General features: G+C 28.4%; 2 protein-coding genes across 3 annotated transcripts in view; one reads left to right on the forward strand and one right to left on the reverse strand.

Moving 5' to 3' along the window:
* Positions 1–76: 76 nt before the first annotated feature.
* LOC132924151 (autophagy-related protein 2 homolog B) lies at positions 77–12,456 on the reverse strand. 2 transcript variants are annotated; one of them, XM_060988294.1, is made up of 30 exons: positions 12,209–12,456; positions 11,671–11,957; positions 11,042–11,210; positions 10,827–10,979; positions 10,404–10,506; positions 10,203–10,350; positions 9,589–9,940; positions 9,427–9,529; positions 9,326–9,369; positions 8,874–9,253; positions 8,673–8,809; positions 7,276–7,384; positions 7,119–7,213; positions 6,771–7,052; positions 6,094–6,441; positions 5,900–6,033; positions 5,682–5,836; positions 5,430–5,580; positions 5,165–5,346; positions 4,910–5,097; positions 4,118–4,841; positions 3,804–4,048; positions 3,644–3,722; positions 3,438–3,578; positions 3,210–3,377; positions 2,981–3,149; positions 2,549–2,915; positions 2,202–2,478; positions 1,982–2,137; positions 77–767 (listed from the first exon to the last, which is right to left on the reverse strand). In XM_060988294.1, exons 2-30 carry the CDS (start codon positions 11,836–11,838, stop codon positions 543–545), a joined length of 5,952 nt encoding a protein of 1,983 aa, XP_060844277.1. In that variant the 5' UTR covers positions 11,839–11,957; positions 12,209–12,456; the 3' UTR covers positions 77–542. The 2 variants fall into 2 exon arrangements, with proteins under 2 accessions (XP_060844277.1, XP_060844270.1); XM_060988287.1 differs by having other exon boundaries at positions 12,033–12,456.
* A 255-nt stretch (positions 12,457–12,711) lies between these two features.
* LOC132924172 (protein-cysteine N-palmitoyltransferase Rasp) overlaps positions 12,712–18,939 on the forward strand; it is a 41,511-nt gene continuing 35,283 nt past the window's right edge. Inside the window, exon 1 of the mRNA XM_060988324.1 lies at positions 12,712–12,940. The gene's annotated coding sequence lies outside the window, so the exon portion shown is untranslated. The remainder of the gene's footprint in view (positions 12,941–18,939) is intronic.

Genomic DNA, 18,939 nt, shown 5'->3' on the forward strand with positions numbered 1-18,939 from the left:
CCATTGATTTAATCAATTAAATCAATGGTATTACTAACCAAGTGTATTACTACTGTAACAAAAAAATACAAAAAAATAATCATCAAAATGAATGTTTTTAATTTTTTCTCCTATTTTCTGTACAAAATGTTCAAAATGACAAATTAAACATCTGGTTAATAGTATAAAATTTAACATATAACAAATCAAAACACTTATGTCTTAAACAGACTAAGAATAATGGAACCACAATACTATGGCACTAGAATTAGAAAAAAAAATATATAATAGATTGCATCTTCGTTTTTACTATATTTATCATTTGGTGTCTCAGTAGTTCATGTACAACTGTTAACCACTCAATATAGTTTTTTTCTTCAAAAATAAAATACGTAGAACGTGCTATAGGTTTTGCAAAAATATACTACGATCACATTCTATTATACAATTGTCAGACAAAAGTTTTGATTGTTAAAAACAAAATGCAAAAATGAATCATTAAATTAAAAAATATATGAAAATATATAATAAAAGTATTTTGGTCTTTGATATGTAGTCGATGTTTAGTCGCACCTCCATTTTTGCATTGCTTCAACACGGGCATCCGGTGCCAGTTGACAACGAACACCTTGAAGTACATTGCACGTTGCTTGACTAGCAAGTATAATGGGTGTAAGGGCAGTAGGAGGTATTTGCCGCATAACACCACCAACCATACCAGCAGTACCCTTGTTTTCGTGCTCTTCACTTGCCACTCTAACTATAGTTTGTGCTGTTTCACCAAGACCCTAAAACGAGTACAATATAGATCAGTAACATTAAATTACACCCAGACAAATACAATTTTTTTTTCTAGAAATAAACATAATAGGATAATTGTATGAATTTATACCTAAGAACACTTTTTGGAAATTATTAAATATAGTATGGGACTAAATTTAATAAGATTAATTTTTATAAAATAATATTTTCATAATTTATGATTCCAATGCAAAATAACTTTGAATAATACTCAACGAGTTACATATTTATTTTTATCTTTTTATATTTTCATAAATAGCTGCTTAAAAGTTAATTATATTTTTTAATGTATTAGATACCAATGTAAATATTTAACAAAAACTGGGAAATTAAACTGAGGCTGAAGGAGTAAGTGCCCTCCCCCCTATATTTTGTTTTATCCCACATTTATATTGACAACTTAAAATAAACTTAAATTAAATTTAAATGCTAAATGCTTAAAAGTGTTTCAGTTATATATAACATGACTTAAGACAATGCTTTATATTTTGAATCATTTTAATTAAATTACCAAGGCTTTTAAAAAGTAATTCATTTATATATTTTATTAGGTATATTTTGTAGTATGAAAAAATATGTTGATCAAAATTAAGTGGAAGGATAACAATAATATTGAAATACATTAGCTCTATCTCTCCCAATGATTATTGAAAATAATATTATCTACCAAGTGAAAAAAATTCTGCCACTTTCACTAACTATCAGTAAAAAAAATAAGTGTTCATTGATTTCAAACCATTATAAATACTCTAATTATCAACTAATAAGCAGTAATATATTTATACTGGAGCCCTCAAGAGCTACAAGATCATTATAATTTCATTAAAAAAAAATACTGTATATATATATATTTTAAATTTAAATTATATTTGTGTAATTAATTTGGTTTAAAATACGAAAACAATTCTATAGCATCGGATTCTTTTTATCATTAATATTTACTATTTAGTATTTAATAATTTAATTTCTACATTTATGGGGCCCTACATCCTATAAGCCCTAGGGTCACACCTAGTTTCATGACATTGCTAATAAGTAAATAAAATATAAATATAAATATAAAAATATAATAATAATAATAATTATATATATATAATATATATTATAAATATTTATAATCAATAGTATTAAAATATAATATATATATAAATATATAATAATATTATATATAATATAACATAAAAGTAATTTAAATACTAACTTCTTTAACCAACATAACAGCAGTCGTTACTCCTTCTCGAATGTCGGCAGGATGTGAACGTTTATTTGGACGATTTCTCTTCTTCCCTTCTTGTAGTCTTAGTTGCCGCATACTAGGTCCTGGGTTTACCATGTCATAAGTAGTTTCGGCTACCCTCTATAAAAAAATTATAAATATAAATGCCTTCTATTAACACCTTTATAGGAACACTCATACAAACCTGAATTAGATTTACAATTCTGGTGGCTATTTCAAGAGCTGCCATTGCTGTAGATGTAGTAAATGAATTAGCACCTCTTTGTAAACCTCTGACAATCCTACCATCTTTTTGGTATTGTTCAATAGGAAGTTGCACTAGATCTCTGAAGCCTTGTATTAGTCTGACAAACGAATACATTGGACCCACACCACCAAGTAATGATGGAAGTTGATGTTTTTTTATATCTTGTAACCATTCCTGGGTAATATATGTCAATAGTTTGTCGAATCCAAGTAAACTATATAATTCAATAACTAATATAAATCTATGATGATAAAACATTTAAGAAGATTATTATGTTTTCTTACCCATGCTTATGAACAATACGTTTCAAAGTGATCTCTGAACAGTTGAGTTGTGCTAATCCCATTAGTAAACCAGCCAAAGAACCTTGTCTCAAATCAATATGTCGTCCTTCATAATCTAAGCGTATAGTAACATCTGGAGAAAACACAAATTGTCTTATGTAAACAGGAGCTTTACTGTCACTTGGACTTGGGCTAGCGTCTGGTTTGGGAATAACAGGTATATCTTTTAATCCAAAATGCTGATCAAATTCGTCATTTAATTGAATCAATGGGTTAGGTGCAATATCCTGCTGGCCATCAACTGTGTTTCCAAATGTCATAATTGGTTCTTCTGATTTTGTGGGTATTTTCTTTTCAGCCATTACTTCTACAAAAAACAAAGATTAAAAAAAAAAAATCAAAATTCGATAAAGAAGAGAAAAGTTATAATACCATCTTTGGTTTTTTGACCAAGTGCATTAAATTGATTTACAAATGAGATTAGGAATATCAATGAATCTTGATCAATGTTAAGTCTTAATGGTAACATGGACACCTTGACACAACATTCTTGAACCTTTAGATTGGAATCGGGTCGTGTATGAGCAGCTTTGGCAACAAACTATTAAAATTTGTATTTAAATTATTTTTTGAAAAAAAAAAATCTATCCACCTCATTTACCATATTTGCATCCTGTTGTTTAGGCATTGCTTCACTTGAGTAGAGATATAAAAATTTATTGATGTTAGACGATGCTAGTTTGTCACGAATTTCTAAGTCTTGAATCAGAATCACTTGCCTCATTGCTTGCTTTGTATGTGATGGATAAATTTCATGCTGGAATCGTACCTAATAATACAATTGTTATAATTTTATATTTAAATTCATACATACAACATTAAAATATACCTTATTTAATTGGAGTTGCATTAATACATGATGTTGTCTTCCACTACCACCCTTTGCCTGCCAACTGGTAGGTAAAACACTGCAACAAAATCTTGTCCTAGCTTGAGATGTATTGGATCCTTTTTTTGAAGTAGGATTTTTCTAATAAAAAGAGGATTAAAAATATATGATTTGAACCATAATTAAAAAAAATTATAATCAATTACCTGTGAATTTATATTGGTTTGAGAATAATACCGAGAAAGAGAAGGTCTTAATGTATTTGGAGAAGTTGGACAAGAATTCCTAATCAAAGTACCCACCATTTTATTAATACAATAACTTAATTTTTGTTTAATATACTAATATACATTTAAATGTACTTACGTTTCTGATACTATAGTGACATGTTTGGTCAGTTCATTATGAATAGTTTTAGTACTAAAATCAGTTCCACCATAAATATGCCAAATTAGAGTCATTTCTCGTAATGTATATTTAACTACTGGCATTGGATATTCTTTAGGAGCCTGTAGCATATCAATTTTTCCAACTGGAGCTTTAAAATAGTTGTTAACCAAACGTAATTGTGTGTCTGTTAACATACGCACTTCTGGTATGTTACTTCGAGGCTAATTACAATTAATGAAAAATTAATAATTCAAAATTGGGTATATTTTACGATAAATCTAAAATCATACCATTTTTCCTGAACCAACTTCGTGTTCAACAAAGCAAAATTCTTTTTCAATAAAATCGTCTTCTACTTCATATTGCAATAGCGGTTCATTATCCAAAGGGGTGACTATTTTATTGGTTTCATCCGGAAAATAAAATACTTCAATTCCTTTATCACTTTGACTTGAAGTTGGCTGATTTGAACTTTGTTTTTTAACTGAATCTCCTGGGTTTTTAGGTTTTTTAAGATTTGTAGTTTCTTCGTGCATAGCTTCCATTATAAGACTTGATAATGAATTGTTGTCAGAATCAGCTTGATCTAACAAAACAGGATCTTCTTGGTCAACTCCTTCAAACTCAGTTGCTTGTTCTTCTACAGAACTTTTATCACCATCAGAAGCCAAATAACTGAGTATACGGCAAAAAGCAAATGCAGAGTCTGCACAAGTTCTTATATGTATAACATTCACAGCCATTCTTAAGTCAACTTCGGGTTGTATCAAATCATTTGACTGTTTAGAGCATTTGCTAAGCTTTAAAGAAAGTTCAAAAACGCCCAAGTCCATTACACAAATATAATGAGACACTAAATCTAAATTTTCTGATTTAGACAAACGAGCAGAAATAAAGAAAGCTACATCCTCAGATACAATTTGAAGAGTTGATGCTTTAGATCTTGCAACAATATTACTTGATAAACTAAAATTACCAATAGTAAGCACACATTGATATGGTAAATGGAGCGGCCTGTAAAATTTAAATGGTTAAATAATGGATTCAATTATATATAATTACATTTATAATTAATAACTTACCTATAATCAATGATACAATCCCTAAAATGTTGATGTAATTCAGTGATTACATGAGGCGATTCATATCCAGCAACAGGATAATCCACCACATCAAAGAAATCAGATAATTGATAATACCAACTCTGTGCAACAACACTAAATATATGCCTCAAAGTGGTACCATAAATTTCATTTGCTACTCTTATTGTCTACATCATATAAATAATTTATAAAAATAGGATAATTTAATTATCATTAATCAATAAATAATATTACTTTTATATGATTGCAAACAGATATTTCAACCACAACTGTCAACATATCAGACTTATTAATATCAGATCGTTCTTTAAAATCCATACCATCCGGTATTTTGTATAACACACGTTGTAATGATTTATTTTTTCGACATACTACTTCTTTTGAATTCAAAATATCAGTACTATTTGCGGAAAAATCTAAGTAAAAATTTATATTAATAAATACATAAACCTCAAATCAATTTGATCAAATTGATCATCAAATCAAGTTTGAAACTCACTTTCGTGACTGAAGCAGAATTTATTAGCTTGGATACAAATAAAATTATGTCTGGGTGTATTTTCATATCCAGCAGCAGTGTATAAATAAAGATCATCAAAAGCAATTTGTAATTCACCATAATGTTCTGGTATAACTCGCCCAGAACGGTCCTATCAAAATATTTATGGTTTGTTAAAATATACCATCACAAAATTCTTTTGTAATTTTCTTATTTATGAACATAAACACAACTTATATAATTGATAATTACCCTAGATTGTGTGACAACAGTAAACAAGCCTTGTGATACGTTCAAATTAAGACAAAATTCAGTTCTTTTAATAATAGGATCAGCAATATTCATATTAATTTGTCCACATGAATAATAATTATTAGATGTTTCATCTTCTGATTCACTTTCTGAATCTAATTTGTAAAGTTATATGCATTAATGAAAAATATAATCTTAAAATGTGTTATAATATTTACCAAACTGAATTCCAGATTTACAAGGTGCAAAATAACGAGTCTTATCCAATATATTTGATAATCGATTAATATCACCTCCAGATGATGCAGGAGTCGGAAATGATGGAGACCAAAAGAATAAATCATTTGTAAATCTAAAAAAAAGAAAAATTTATTTTATGTATGGAATTATTATAAAAAAAAGTATTATTAACCTGTTGTAAATAGTTTCATATAGATGTTTGGAAGGTAATGTGACAAATAGACATGGTACATTTATATCCAAATACACTTTAGAATTAGCATTGGTATTTTCAACAAATTCCATAATTTCTTCTCTAGAACCGGGAACTACTTGTATTTCCCCATCACCTAATTTTCGTTCATGTTCTTGACCATCAGAATGATGATTTCTTTGTCTCATAATTTTTTTGGAAGCAAATGGTGATGGTTTTCCACTTGACTCAACATAAACACTACTTGTCATGTTCTGTTCAACGTTCAAATTGCCATTATTCCTTTCATCTTCAGTATTAACAACTGGACATAGTCTTAAAATTAATCTTCAAAAAAAAATATAAATAGATATTTTATTTTTAGTTAGACAATTTTTATAATTTTATGACTAAAAGAGAAGTAATTGGTAATACATTTTTCATTAATCTCAATATTTGTTGACAAATTAATACTCAATGTAACTTAATTTACTAATTATTTTCAAAAAAATACTAAAAAATTTAATTTAATTTTCAGACTTGATTGTATTAGTTCATACAAAAGTAAACAATATGACAGAAAAAAGTAACTCTACTAAAGCAATAACTGTGGTTTGACCTATTTTTACCTAATAAAAAATATAATAATTATAAACTTTAAAATAACAAGTAGTTACTTTGGTCTGCGTTTAACATCCATTGAAATAGATTTTAATTCATCATCAATTCCTTTACATTTGGCAATGGGAATTATATTATTGGTGTTTCCTTCTTGAAATAGAGCTTCAATAGACCGACATTGCAATTCATAACCGGTAGTAACAGTTTGTTGTGATGTTTTAGTAAATGAACCCTCAACGTCAGACAAGTACAACCATAAAATATCATCTCTTAATATACGTTTCCACCAAGGTAATCGATTTATATCACTTAGGGGTCGTAAATCAGGAACAGGAAATCTAATACATAAAGTTACTTATATAAAAATTTATTATTATCACTAAATAATTACAATAATTTCTTACCGAAACTTAATAGCCAGATAACTAAAATTTAAAGTGCAATTTATATTTGTATCATTGACAGATTCAATTACTTCATTAAACTGAGGCTGACTAACCTAAAATAAAATGAAAAAATATATAAAAATCTATTTATTTATATATAACACAATGTTCATACATTGAGTGTACTTTTTTTAGAAATCTTAAAATCTGGATTGTAAATGTATGAAGATAAGCGGTTAATTATTGAAATATCAACTTCAGAAAATGCTTCTTGCATAGTAATCCTGGAAAAAATGTTGGGAGGACATTAATATAAAAATATAGTAGAAATACCTATAGTATAATATAGTAGAATACAAAATACTAAAACAAAAAAAATATATATATTAATTGAAATCTTTAAATAGGCTTTTAAGTAGAATAATTATATATCTTGATCCTTGGTATAAATCTTAAAGAATACACTTCTCACAGCAAATATATATTACCTAAGTTATTTTAAAATTCTAATTGTTTTTAACCATTTAATTTTATAAACTGTAGATAGAAAAAAAAATCTACTCTATCTCTCGAAAGTTAAAAAGTTCACAACATAATATTTTTTTTCTTTAAATACTTAATGGTAATAGTAGTGTATTATCATTTAAATCCCTCCCCCTTATAATTTTATCCTTTATTTATTTTAAATACTATGATAGTACTAATGTATTAAAATTAATATTATTAATGCCAAAAAGATTTTAAACACTAAATAAAATAATACAGTATATTTTTTTTCAATTTTAACCTATAATTGCTTTATACAACATCACAGTAAAGTGAAAAAATTGTGGTTTAAGTAATTAACAATTTAAAAAATTTAATTATTAAAGATTAAATAAAAATATTTTAATATATTTTTTATAGTACAGTAAATTTCCGTTACAACGAATACCAATACAACAAAAATATCCTGTTATAACGAAAGTCATAGAAGTCCCCTGCTGAAAAGCAGGGCTTATAAAGAGCTTATTTGAATATTCGTTACAACAAAATTTTCGTTATAATGAAAAAAAAATTCGGTCCCCTGGAGTTCATTGTAATGGGATTTTACTGTATTATTAAGAGGACGTCATACCCATATGTGTTGTCTCCGTCTTACACATGTATGACATAGACAAAATGCGTTTACGCAGTCTGAGTAGAACTCGCTCAATTTTGGTTCTAGAGTAAATATACCTATTATAAAATTAAAAAATGACAATACTTTGGAGGGCAAGACGCTGAGTTTTTTCCATTATTCCCATTATAAAGTTCATTATAATTAATTAGAATTAGAAAAAATTTCAAAATTTTTAAATAATCTCAAAATTTTAATTTTGTAAAAAAAAATCAGCGCCTTGCCCTCCATAATAATGTCATCTTTTAATTTTATAATAGGTATATTTACTCTAGAATCAAAATTGAGCGAGTTTTACTTAGACTGTGTCGTACGTGTATAAGACGGGGATAACACATGCAGGTATGACATCCTCTTAAATTAAATAAAAAATTAAAATTACTTAAAATACATAATAAAAAAAAAAAAAATACTTTATTTCTGAAGTGACTGGATTACAATATCTTGTAGACTTAGTATTATGTTTGAATTGGATTTGAATGTCTGGCTGTTGACAAGATATATTTGATATTTTTGGAGAACACTTGCCATTTTGTACAAATTTTAAAATCTACCAATAATAAAGATTTTATATAAAAACTTATTTTAATTTAATAATAAGAAAAACATTTTACCGGAATATATTGAGTTGGTTCTTCCATACTTTCAACAAGAACTTCCATTAATAATACATCAGATCCTGAAGCAATAATATTAACATCTTTGACAGTCTCATTAGTTTTTTCATCACCTTCTAATATCACATTTGTAGCCACAAGCTTCAAATGGTTTCTTTCTAAAGACTTAGTAATCTTATCATAATCTTTAATAATGTCAGTATTTTGAACAGCCATAAGATATTGATGGGATATTTTACGCATTTCATTTAAGGAACATTGAGTAATAATATCGGTCTCCGGGCAAACAGCAAGAATATCATCATGTAGCAAAGCGACACATAATGAAGTTAACTGTATATTAAAATGGTTTGTTTCGCCTAACCATTCATTTTTACCTGGAATTAAAATTATTAAAATTATATAAAAAAAAAAAATAATATAATTATTGATTGCTTTTAATAATTTACCTTTATGTCTATGCTTAGTGTGACGAGAAGACACTTCAGATTTACTAAAAAAACATCAAATATTAATATTAAAAAAAACATGTTTGAATAAATGTATTTACCTGCTAGCTACACTACTCATACTAGAAGTCATTGATGAATTCATACTTGGTGCAAATGCTTTACTTTTAGCACCTTGTAATGGGAAAAATTCTTCTTCGTCATCTAAGTATATAATTTATAAATTAATTTTGGATAGGTCTCACAAACTATGATAAAATTACCTTGCAAATTTGACCATCCTTGCATTCCTCTCAAACCAACATCAGCATCAGGTCTAGTGTCAACATGATTAAATAAATCTAGTTCTATACGATTGAAATCAGACTCAGTCATTGGTTTTTGTACAGGAGCGCTAAGTTTTTGTTCTATTAGTGGCTTAGATATGCCACGCAAGATTTCTATGACTAAATATAGTTGCCTTGGAGAACAAATAACATTAAGAGGTCCAAAGTTTATTTCCAAGCTTAGTTTTGGACCAGGAAGACTAGGATTGTGTTTAAGTACCATTCGAATAATTTGAGTACCAGTAAGTTCGGCAATAGTTATTGGCTCTGTCGTGTTAACTCTTAAATTCTTAAAAAAATAAAGTTTAAAAAAAATTAGTAAATATATTCCAAAAAGATTCTAAGTAGGAAAAACTGAGATACAATTAGATTGGCCGAAAGTACTTAAAAAAAAAAATTCAATTTATAAAAGTTCAAAGGAACTTTTGATCAAAAAGTAGGTATACAAATAAAAAACATCATTGTACAACTTATATAATACTTAGAATCTTGCATACATGTCATTTTAGCATTTGAAAAAAATTTAACAAAAATAATTTTAAATAACTTACGGATTTTTCATTACTAGGTTTAGGACTTTTAAACTCATATGTTTGTAAGAACACTCCTTCAATTATTAATTTTTTGGTAAGAAAAGCTAAGCTATCATATAATATTCCTTCTTTTGATTCATCAGCCACTTCATCAATATAATCTAAACTGTAAGAACAGAGATTAAATTGAATAATTTGGAAACTTAATTCATCACTTACCTTATTATATGCAGTTGTAATCCTAATCCTAATTTCATAAAATCTGGCATATATTCTAACTTTATCACAGTATTTGAAAATTTCACTTTTATTCTGTTCAATACTAAAATGTCAAAAATAGATATAGTTATAATATAAACCTCTGATGAGTTACATAAAAATTTGATAAATTAAATGGGACAACATAGTTTAATAGAACAGTCATTGTCTACTAAATTATATTAGAAGCCATTAGCGTACTATTGATTCATAAAGTATTTAGTACTTGTTAAATTATACATCCCACATAGGACCCAGTAAAATATTAATTTTACTAGTTCAAAGCCTAAGGGTTTAATATATGATGTGTTTTCTTAAGTCCCGCTCATCCTGGCTTACTACTTAAATTAAATTATTAAATAAAATAATTTAATTCAAATTTACTAGATTCTATGGCCTGGGTGAATACTTCTAGACCTGAAACTTGTTCAGATTCTGGTGCATTATCAAAACTTTCTTCATAATCACTATCTGGCGAAGAATATACACTATTTGACATGGATGACCAAACAGATTCTAGCATAGAACTAGGTATTCCTGAAAAAAATAAGTAATTTTTTATATGTTGGTATAATTTAGTTATACCAAGTTTTGTTTACCTTCTGTTTCTTTTACATTTGGTCTAACAGTGAGGCTAAGCCCTTCAATGTGTATTACACTGGATTCTTTAAGCATATTTCTCCATGGTACTGAAAGAGATATTTTTTGCACACTACCTTTGACAAATTCAAACGGTAGCTGATGCTCATCTCCTACATCATTCAGTGCCTAAAGATAAACAAATTCAATTATAAATAAAAAATTACAATAAGGATTTGTTCCCAAATCCATGTCTATCAAATGGTTTATTTTTAAAATGTAGTAAGTATCAATAGGAAATGTAAAAGAATTTAAACTAATTTTTCATTTTTCATTGTTGAATCATATTTTAAATATAAGTACATTATGTACCATAGCATGAATACAATGTTAATTTATAAGAAATACAAGCAAGCCATGCTACATAATGACATCAAAAACTTTTACCTACCTTCTACTTATTTAATATTTATTTTATAAAATAGAAAATAAGTAAATAAAATGTATAGACAATGGGTACATAATCTATTAGCAATAAAATCATTGTTAATGATGTAATCAGACAAATGTAACACGCATTTAGTAATCTATTGTTTTCATTGTCAGCACAGCTGATGTGAAATGCAAAGAAAGGCATCGCAAAACTAACCTGAACATCAAGTACAATGTCTTCGATAGACACAGCTCCGTCAAGCACATTTATGGACAATTGGTCAGACTCAATTTTGTGCTCAAGAAACCGTCCAACGTACCGCTGTAGGAGGTACCGACAACACCTCTTTTGCAGATTCTCTGTGCAAAAATTGAACCACGACATTGTGTGCGGCACATGTAAGGCAGTTTGTGATGTTTTTTTGGCACACAACCTCCTATTCTACTATTTATTATATTATTTCTATAATCCTCGACGCCCACACACAGCTCTTGATCTAGACCCTGTGGTAAAGACGTATATTGTATATATAGTATATTCGAATGTATTATATAAATAAACAAAAATCAAATAGAAACCGTGAGTGCGTTTCCGTCGCGGCCGTTCGTTCGACTTTGGCAATGTTCTGCGACGACGATTCGGACCGAAAACGACAATGACGAAACAACGGTCGTTGTATTTATTATTGTTATATTTCTTTTTCGTACGAAAACATCACAGTGTAATAAATATTTATATATTATAATATACGTACATCTGAATATTATATTATATAGTTCATATACTGTCGTTTTTTCAATAACAACTACCTATAAGATATACTATGGTAGATATTTTATGCCTATGCATACGGAAAAAGGAAAATATATTACATTGATCGTGAAAAAAAAAAATCACCACACGGGACACAAGAACACGAGCGATTATTATTGCGTTTCGGGTATAGACCACTGTACGCACGTCGTCGACGACCGTGCGCGCGGAACAAAGGAAAATAGTAAATACACACTAGCAGTCGTCTGTGTGCGTGCACCACCACTGCCTCCCCCGCCACCCCGCCGACCACGGACAGCCGAACGCCACAGCGGCCACGGTTATTATCACACGCGCACAGAACAAAAACAATAATAAAAAACATATGATTCGACCGCCGCCGTCCGACTGCCTAAGGCCAATCCGATCAAAACATCCGCTGTGCGCGCGCACCTTCCTACCTACAATATTTAATGTATTGTTATTTATTATTATAATATAGGTAGGTATTACACGTTTACACTGTACAACTGTGTCCCGACGTTCTGTGTGACCGTCTGTATATTATATATTATTATTTTAATATTTCATACTTTCATGGTTTCATAGTCTATACACGTACACCGAGTAATACGGGCGAAACGTCGATGGTCGATATTACAGTAAAGATGTCGTGGAATTATTATTATACATTAGTATATATTGTTCATTTTTCTCGTCGTCGTCGTCGTAGGTAGGTAAAATCATAATAAGTAAAACAATAGTCCATAGTAAAACGCACGCATCAGTACACCACTGTATACAAATTATATATTATAATATAATAAATGGCGGTGGGTAAAAATGGACCACTACGGGGTGCTAAAAATGTATATCATGTAACTTTATGTCTATACTATATTTTACGTATTATTGACATTATTGTGTATAATACGAGTATTATAGAAGATGCTATATTTTCTGTTAGTAACAATTTTATATTTTTATGTATACACAGGATCCAGTGGTTTTAAGTTTTAAATTCTACACCGTCTACTTAAATCTATATATTACAACATTATATATTGTATATACAGTATACAATATACATTACCTATTGGCTATTGGCTATTATCTATACAGACATACAGTATACATTTAATATTTATTCACAAAAAAGTGTGTGCCCAAGTTGTTTTTATTTTTAAAAACCAATAACCACTAAACTTTATTGTCATGAGTTCGTGATTCATGACAATATGACAAGGACATGTAATATTTCCATCGGTACCTTCTAAGTTCCAAGTATGATTTGCTTTTCTTTTTAATTGCATTAATTATTTTTTTTAAATTCTTAGCGCTTAGCCTGATTTTTTTTATCTCAAAATAATCGATGTGTGATTATAAAATTAATTATTTATTATTATACTAAATAGCACCTAAGCCGTGTTTGGACTACATAGGTGGTATTCATTATGAAATACCGTTTTAGATCGTGGTACGTATAGTAGATTAATTAATATTTTACAATAAATTTTGAATTTTTAGCGTATTTTCAAGAAACTTTCGTTGATTAAATCGAGTCGATTGGTCAGTAAGCTTATAAGTAAAGCTGTTCGGTAGTTACGCCAAGCTTCCAACCAACGGGCATTACATATTATTACATAGCTACACCACTCGAGTACTCGAATCCGAATACCATTTTATGCGCTATAGGCAGTGGCGTATTTAGCTTTTTGGCGCCCACAGGCTAAATTATTCTGGCGCTCCTACCCTTACCTCGTGGTACCAAGGAATCAACAATATTTGGTCTGAACCTTTTATGATAAATTTTTATATGCACATTTTTATTAAATCTTTAAAACAAACAAATTTAAAAAAAATACACATTTCTGCAGGCCTAATAATTTTCTTTACTTGTCAATTTGATTCTTGTACAGTTCCATAACAATTGAAATTAAAAAATCAACATATATAGTCAAAGTAAACATAAATAATATCAATAGCAAAATCGTATGAAAAAATCTCATATTGATTATGCAATTGTACTTTCAAGACTTCAAAACTAAATTTACAAGAAAAAAAGGCAACTGATTACAAGGCAAACACTCATAAATTTGTTTTACATGAACCTGTTAAACGACATGTCGCATGTATCAATAATCGAAATATATTAATTTAGAAAATGTATTAAAATAATTTTTCCAAGTACCTATCTCTTGATTTCATAAATAAGTCGCCCTAGGTTCTAGCCTCATAGCCTGCTCCTAAATACGCTACTGGCTATAGGTGGTAGTGCACTACGCCCTTACAGTCTACCAGACACGTAGCCAGGCGGGGCCTGGGTGGGCCTTAAATTTACCATGGCCTAGGGCTGCCCCCCCAAATTCAAAATATAATTATTTTTACCAATTATCAAAAATGTGATTGTGTACATTAAAATAAATCTATTGTGATAACTACTAGGTAATACAATTATTATTTATTATTATAATAATTAATTTTTATATTCGTGGGTAACGTTTCTGAAAATTATACCTAAATAATAGGGTGAAATGGGGTAACTGCGACGCAATTTTAAATAGTTCGACTTCAACTGTCAATTTCTTGTGAAATAATTAACTTAAAAATATGATGATTATTACAATATAATGATATGGAAGTTATATACTATAAAATATGCCCTAGCCCTAGCTATTCCAAAATATTTTAATTATGATAATATTACCTACCTCTATACATTCTTCCGAAGACAATGATTATTGATTAAAGCAAGATATATCTGGTTTACGCCGAATATTATTACGCTATACGCGGTGTGTGTAAATGCAAAATTACGTTTGGTCGATGGGGGAGAAACGGTTACTTACTCTGTGCGCAAGTCCACTGTTGCATCCTACTGGTGGACGTCATTACATATTTCATATTTGTGTTGCTTTTTGTTGTTCGGACGTTTGATTTCTACTCTACATTTTAACCATCACGATTTTAGTCTGTACTGTGTACACTACGCAGACGCATAGTACACATATTATATAAATATATCTAAGCAGTACTGTAGAATATATAATATATAAATGTTCGTCATTACTCATTAGCGTTATTATATAACAGTCACTTTTTTTCTTGTCGTAAGACTAAAACGTAGTTGATTTTTTTTTTATTAATACATTATACGTATTAGAAAATTGATTTCTCTACACATAATCCAGATGAAATATAAATAATAATTAAAGTAGAACCATCGCTAGGGAAGCTCTTAAAGTCTCAATAGATATTATAATGTTTATAATAAAGCATCAATTATCAAATGTATATGATATAACGGAACTTGGTAGTCTGTGCAGGTCGGACGGCGGCGTTGGTATAGGTACCTATATATATAATATTATAATTAATCGGGTATTCAGGTGAATGAGGCAGTTTAGCGAAAGAAGTTCTGCTGTGGAACACTGCTATAGAACAGGTGTTACCCGGATGAACGAGTAAATGAGTAATACTATAATATAGTGATAGTCGTCGATAATGAATCAACGGCGATGTGGCAATAATAGGACAGCTAACTTCCTTACTGTACAATCGTTTGAAATTTCAATGTTATCGTCATTATCATTATAATATTAAATATTATTTCACGTCATAATATTCAAAAAATCCATTCTCGACCATTCGGCTCCCGTCCTACGCATCGTATTTTTTTTCGTTGTCATTATATATTATTAAACTATTATATACAGTTGTTGGTTATTATATTTATTTGGTTTTCATTTTCAGGGTCATTAAATTAGGGAAATACGATTTTTCGTCATTGGCCATTGTTTCGGAACCATAGGTACCACTACTTTATATTATACTATTATAATATTACATATTTATATACCTATAGTAGTTACTAATAATGTATAATATAATGTCATTTATTATTATTAATATTTTACATTATTAAGTAAAAAAAAATATTAATAATAATACTACAACTAATGGACTATGATCTGTATTGTGTTTGTGTATTTACGTATAATTATATGCTTATTTAGATAATATACTTACCTATAAAATAATAGGTTACCTACATAGTACCTATCGCACTTGACGCATTTATGGTTTACCTATAACCTATATAACCTATGTCCTATATAATGTTATAATATACTGATTATACTGTATAGGAAGGGTATTCACTAATCACTACATAGTTCATTGTACGATCAAAGATGGAAATGGAGGGGAGCCTAAGTTAGAAAATATTATTACTACCTTCCCCAAATATATATTTTTTTTTATGGTTGATTATAGTTATTGATGGTTATAATATTTATATTAATATAAGTATATAACTAAATCAAAACATGACTGAGAACTCAAGTGGTTCAAAATCATTATTCATTTCAAATCTATATGATTATCCACATTATTGAAAAACGGACCACAGGTGTCAAAAAGTGCTAATAATGAAAACATTATTAAAACATTTATTGAAATAAAAATTAAAAAATAAAATTGTATTAGTTTAAGTGAATGTTGATTAAAATGGTACAACTTCTCCCCATATTTTTATTTATAATAAAAATATTGGCCCCTGTGTTTTTGCCAATTTGCGTTAACGAGTTATACGATACATATTTATAAAAGTATTGGCACACCATATTGACATCATGTACATAAATATATCAGTATATTTCGTAGGTACATCGTACATTGTATATATGATAATTACGTAAATACGCATCACCTCATGAAATTCATATCGCAAACCTATTTGTCGTTAAACTATTATTATAAAACTATAGAATTTATTATACGACGTACATCGACGTGTACGCGCACATCGTACAGATTCACAGTGGCTCTCGTTCGTTTGCGACGCTAATAATAAAAAATCGACAATAATAATAAACGAGTATAATATATATGACGTACTATGTATAAACTATAAACCACTCCGTGATTACCTCGCGTCAACTCATTGTAGATGTAGAACACGAACAATAATAATAATATTATTGCTGTACACAGTACACTGCGCATCTGCACTGACAATCCAATTTCAAATTAGCTTAACAATATTTCAGTAAAATGAACTGATCCACATTTTTAATTTTTATTACGACTCGTGACCATAATATCATGTTTATATTGTTTATTATGAAAATTATTTTATAATATTATTATTAGAACCTATTGCACTATTGCATAATTCAATATTTGTAAATGTTTTTTTCTTTTTTGAGATTAATAGGTATGAGATATCAATAATAGTTTATCAGTTCATCACCAATATTGAATATACACACTACGATGCAGTGTGAATGTGTAATAGTATACGTCATAATCATAATACATAGACATAATAACATACAAAATATATTCACTTGATCAGCGCCAGCGGGAGGTTTTGCGGGCCCGGGGCAGATTTTTTTTATGGGCCTTAGAAAATTTTTTTCGTAAGGCAAAAAAAAATTTCTTAGCACATCCTAGTACTTACTCAATGACATTTTTTTCTATTTTACATAACTTACCTAAAAATATTTTTATTTATGTACACAATTGAACAAAGTATTAAACGTACACTTTTCAATATGTATTTATTTTTCAAAGCATTAAACTACAATTATTATTTTGCTCCTCATATACACTATTAGATATATTTTTCATATTAAAATAAAAAACTAAATAAATAATTTGTATTAAATGTTTAAGTACCTACAGTAAATACAAGTTTAATGTTGGTCCACTACTCTGCTCGTTTTTCCAAAAATTTTGATTTAAAATCGTATAAAAGAAATATTTTTAAAAACTTTACTGTTTTATAAAATAGTATATGTTTCCGTAGTGTAGCTGTGTAAGAATAATTTAATTATGTATTTTTAGAGATCATAATATTAATGTACCTACAAGTAAATTGCATAGGTATTATTTAATATTATTATTATTTTTTCATAGACAATTGTTATAATGACATACTTATCTATTTACTAGCAAAGTACAAATCACGAGTAGATATAACTAATATAAGTACTTATATTATGATAAAAATACACTTACCTACATCATGCATGACCCAAATAACATTCAGTCCTATATAATTATTTAACATGAATATTTTTGTTTTTAAATTACTTACAATTATTTATTTTAATTGGGCCTTTCTTTTTCTTTTAAAATATGTAAAGTTTAGGTAGTTACTTATATAGAATGTTTTTTTAGTAAATAGTAGGTAATATCAATAAATATAGGTATAGATATAAATATTTTGACTGAAAAAATGTCATTATTTTCTTTGAAATTCTTGCTTGGACGGTAATTGACAATAATTATACTTTTAAAATGAGAAAGTTTACTTTTACTGTATAGCCGATTTGAATTCAATCAATTTAATAAATTATTGTAGACAGTAGATAACTTTACCTATACGAAAAAAAAATTAGGCGAAAGAGGTGGACAAATTTAACTTAAAAAACAGTTATAAAATAAAATTATACATATGTGACTTTTCGATATTTTTAAATTTCTGTAAAAACAACTTCGAAGGAAGATTGGAACGCACGAGGACTGTTCAAATTGTAGGCATATAGTCATATAGATCGAAAATGCTATGAAGGTTGAAGTTAAAATGCAGAATAATTTATAAATTTTTGTTGTTTTTTCAAACTATTAAAAACAAAAAATTGTGTAACGTTATCTACAATGAAACTTTAATAACTGTTGTTCGTGCAATGCGAGAAAATTTTTTTTATTGTATTTTAAGTAATT

This window comes from Rhopalosiphum padi, chromosome 1, assembly GCF_020882245.1.
Source record: "Rhopalosiphum padi isolate XX-2018 chromosome 1, ASM2088224v1, whole genome shotgun sequence".
Classification (NCBI taxonomy): Eukaryota; Metazoa; Arthropoda; class Insecta; order Hemiptera; family Aphididae; genus Rhopalosiphum; species Rhopalosiphum padi.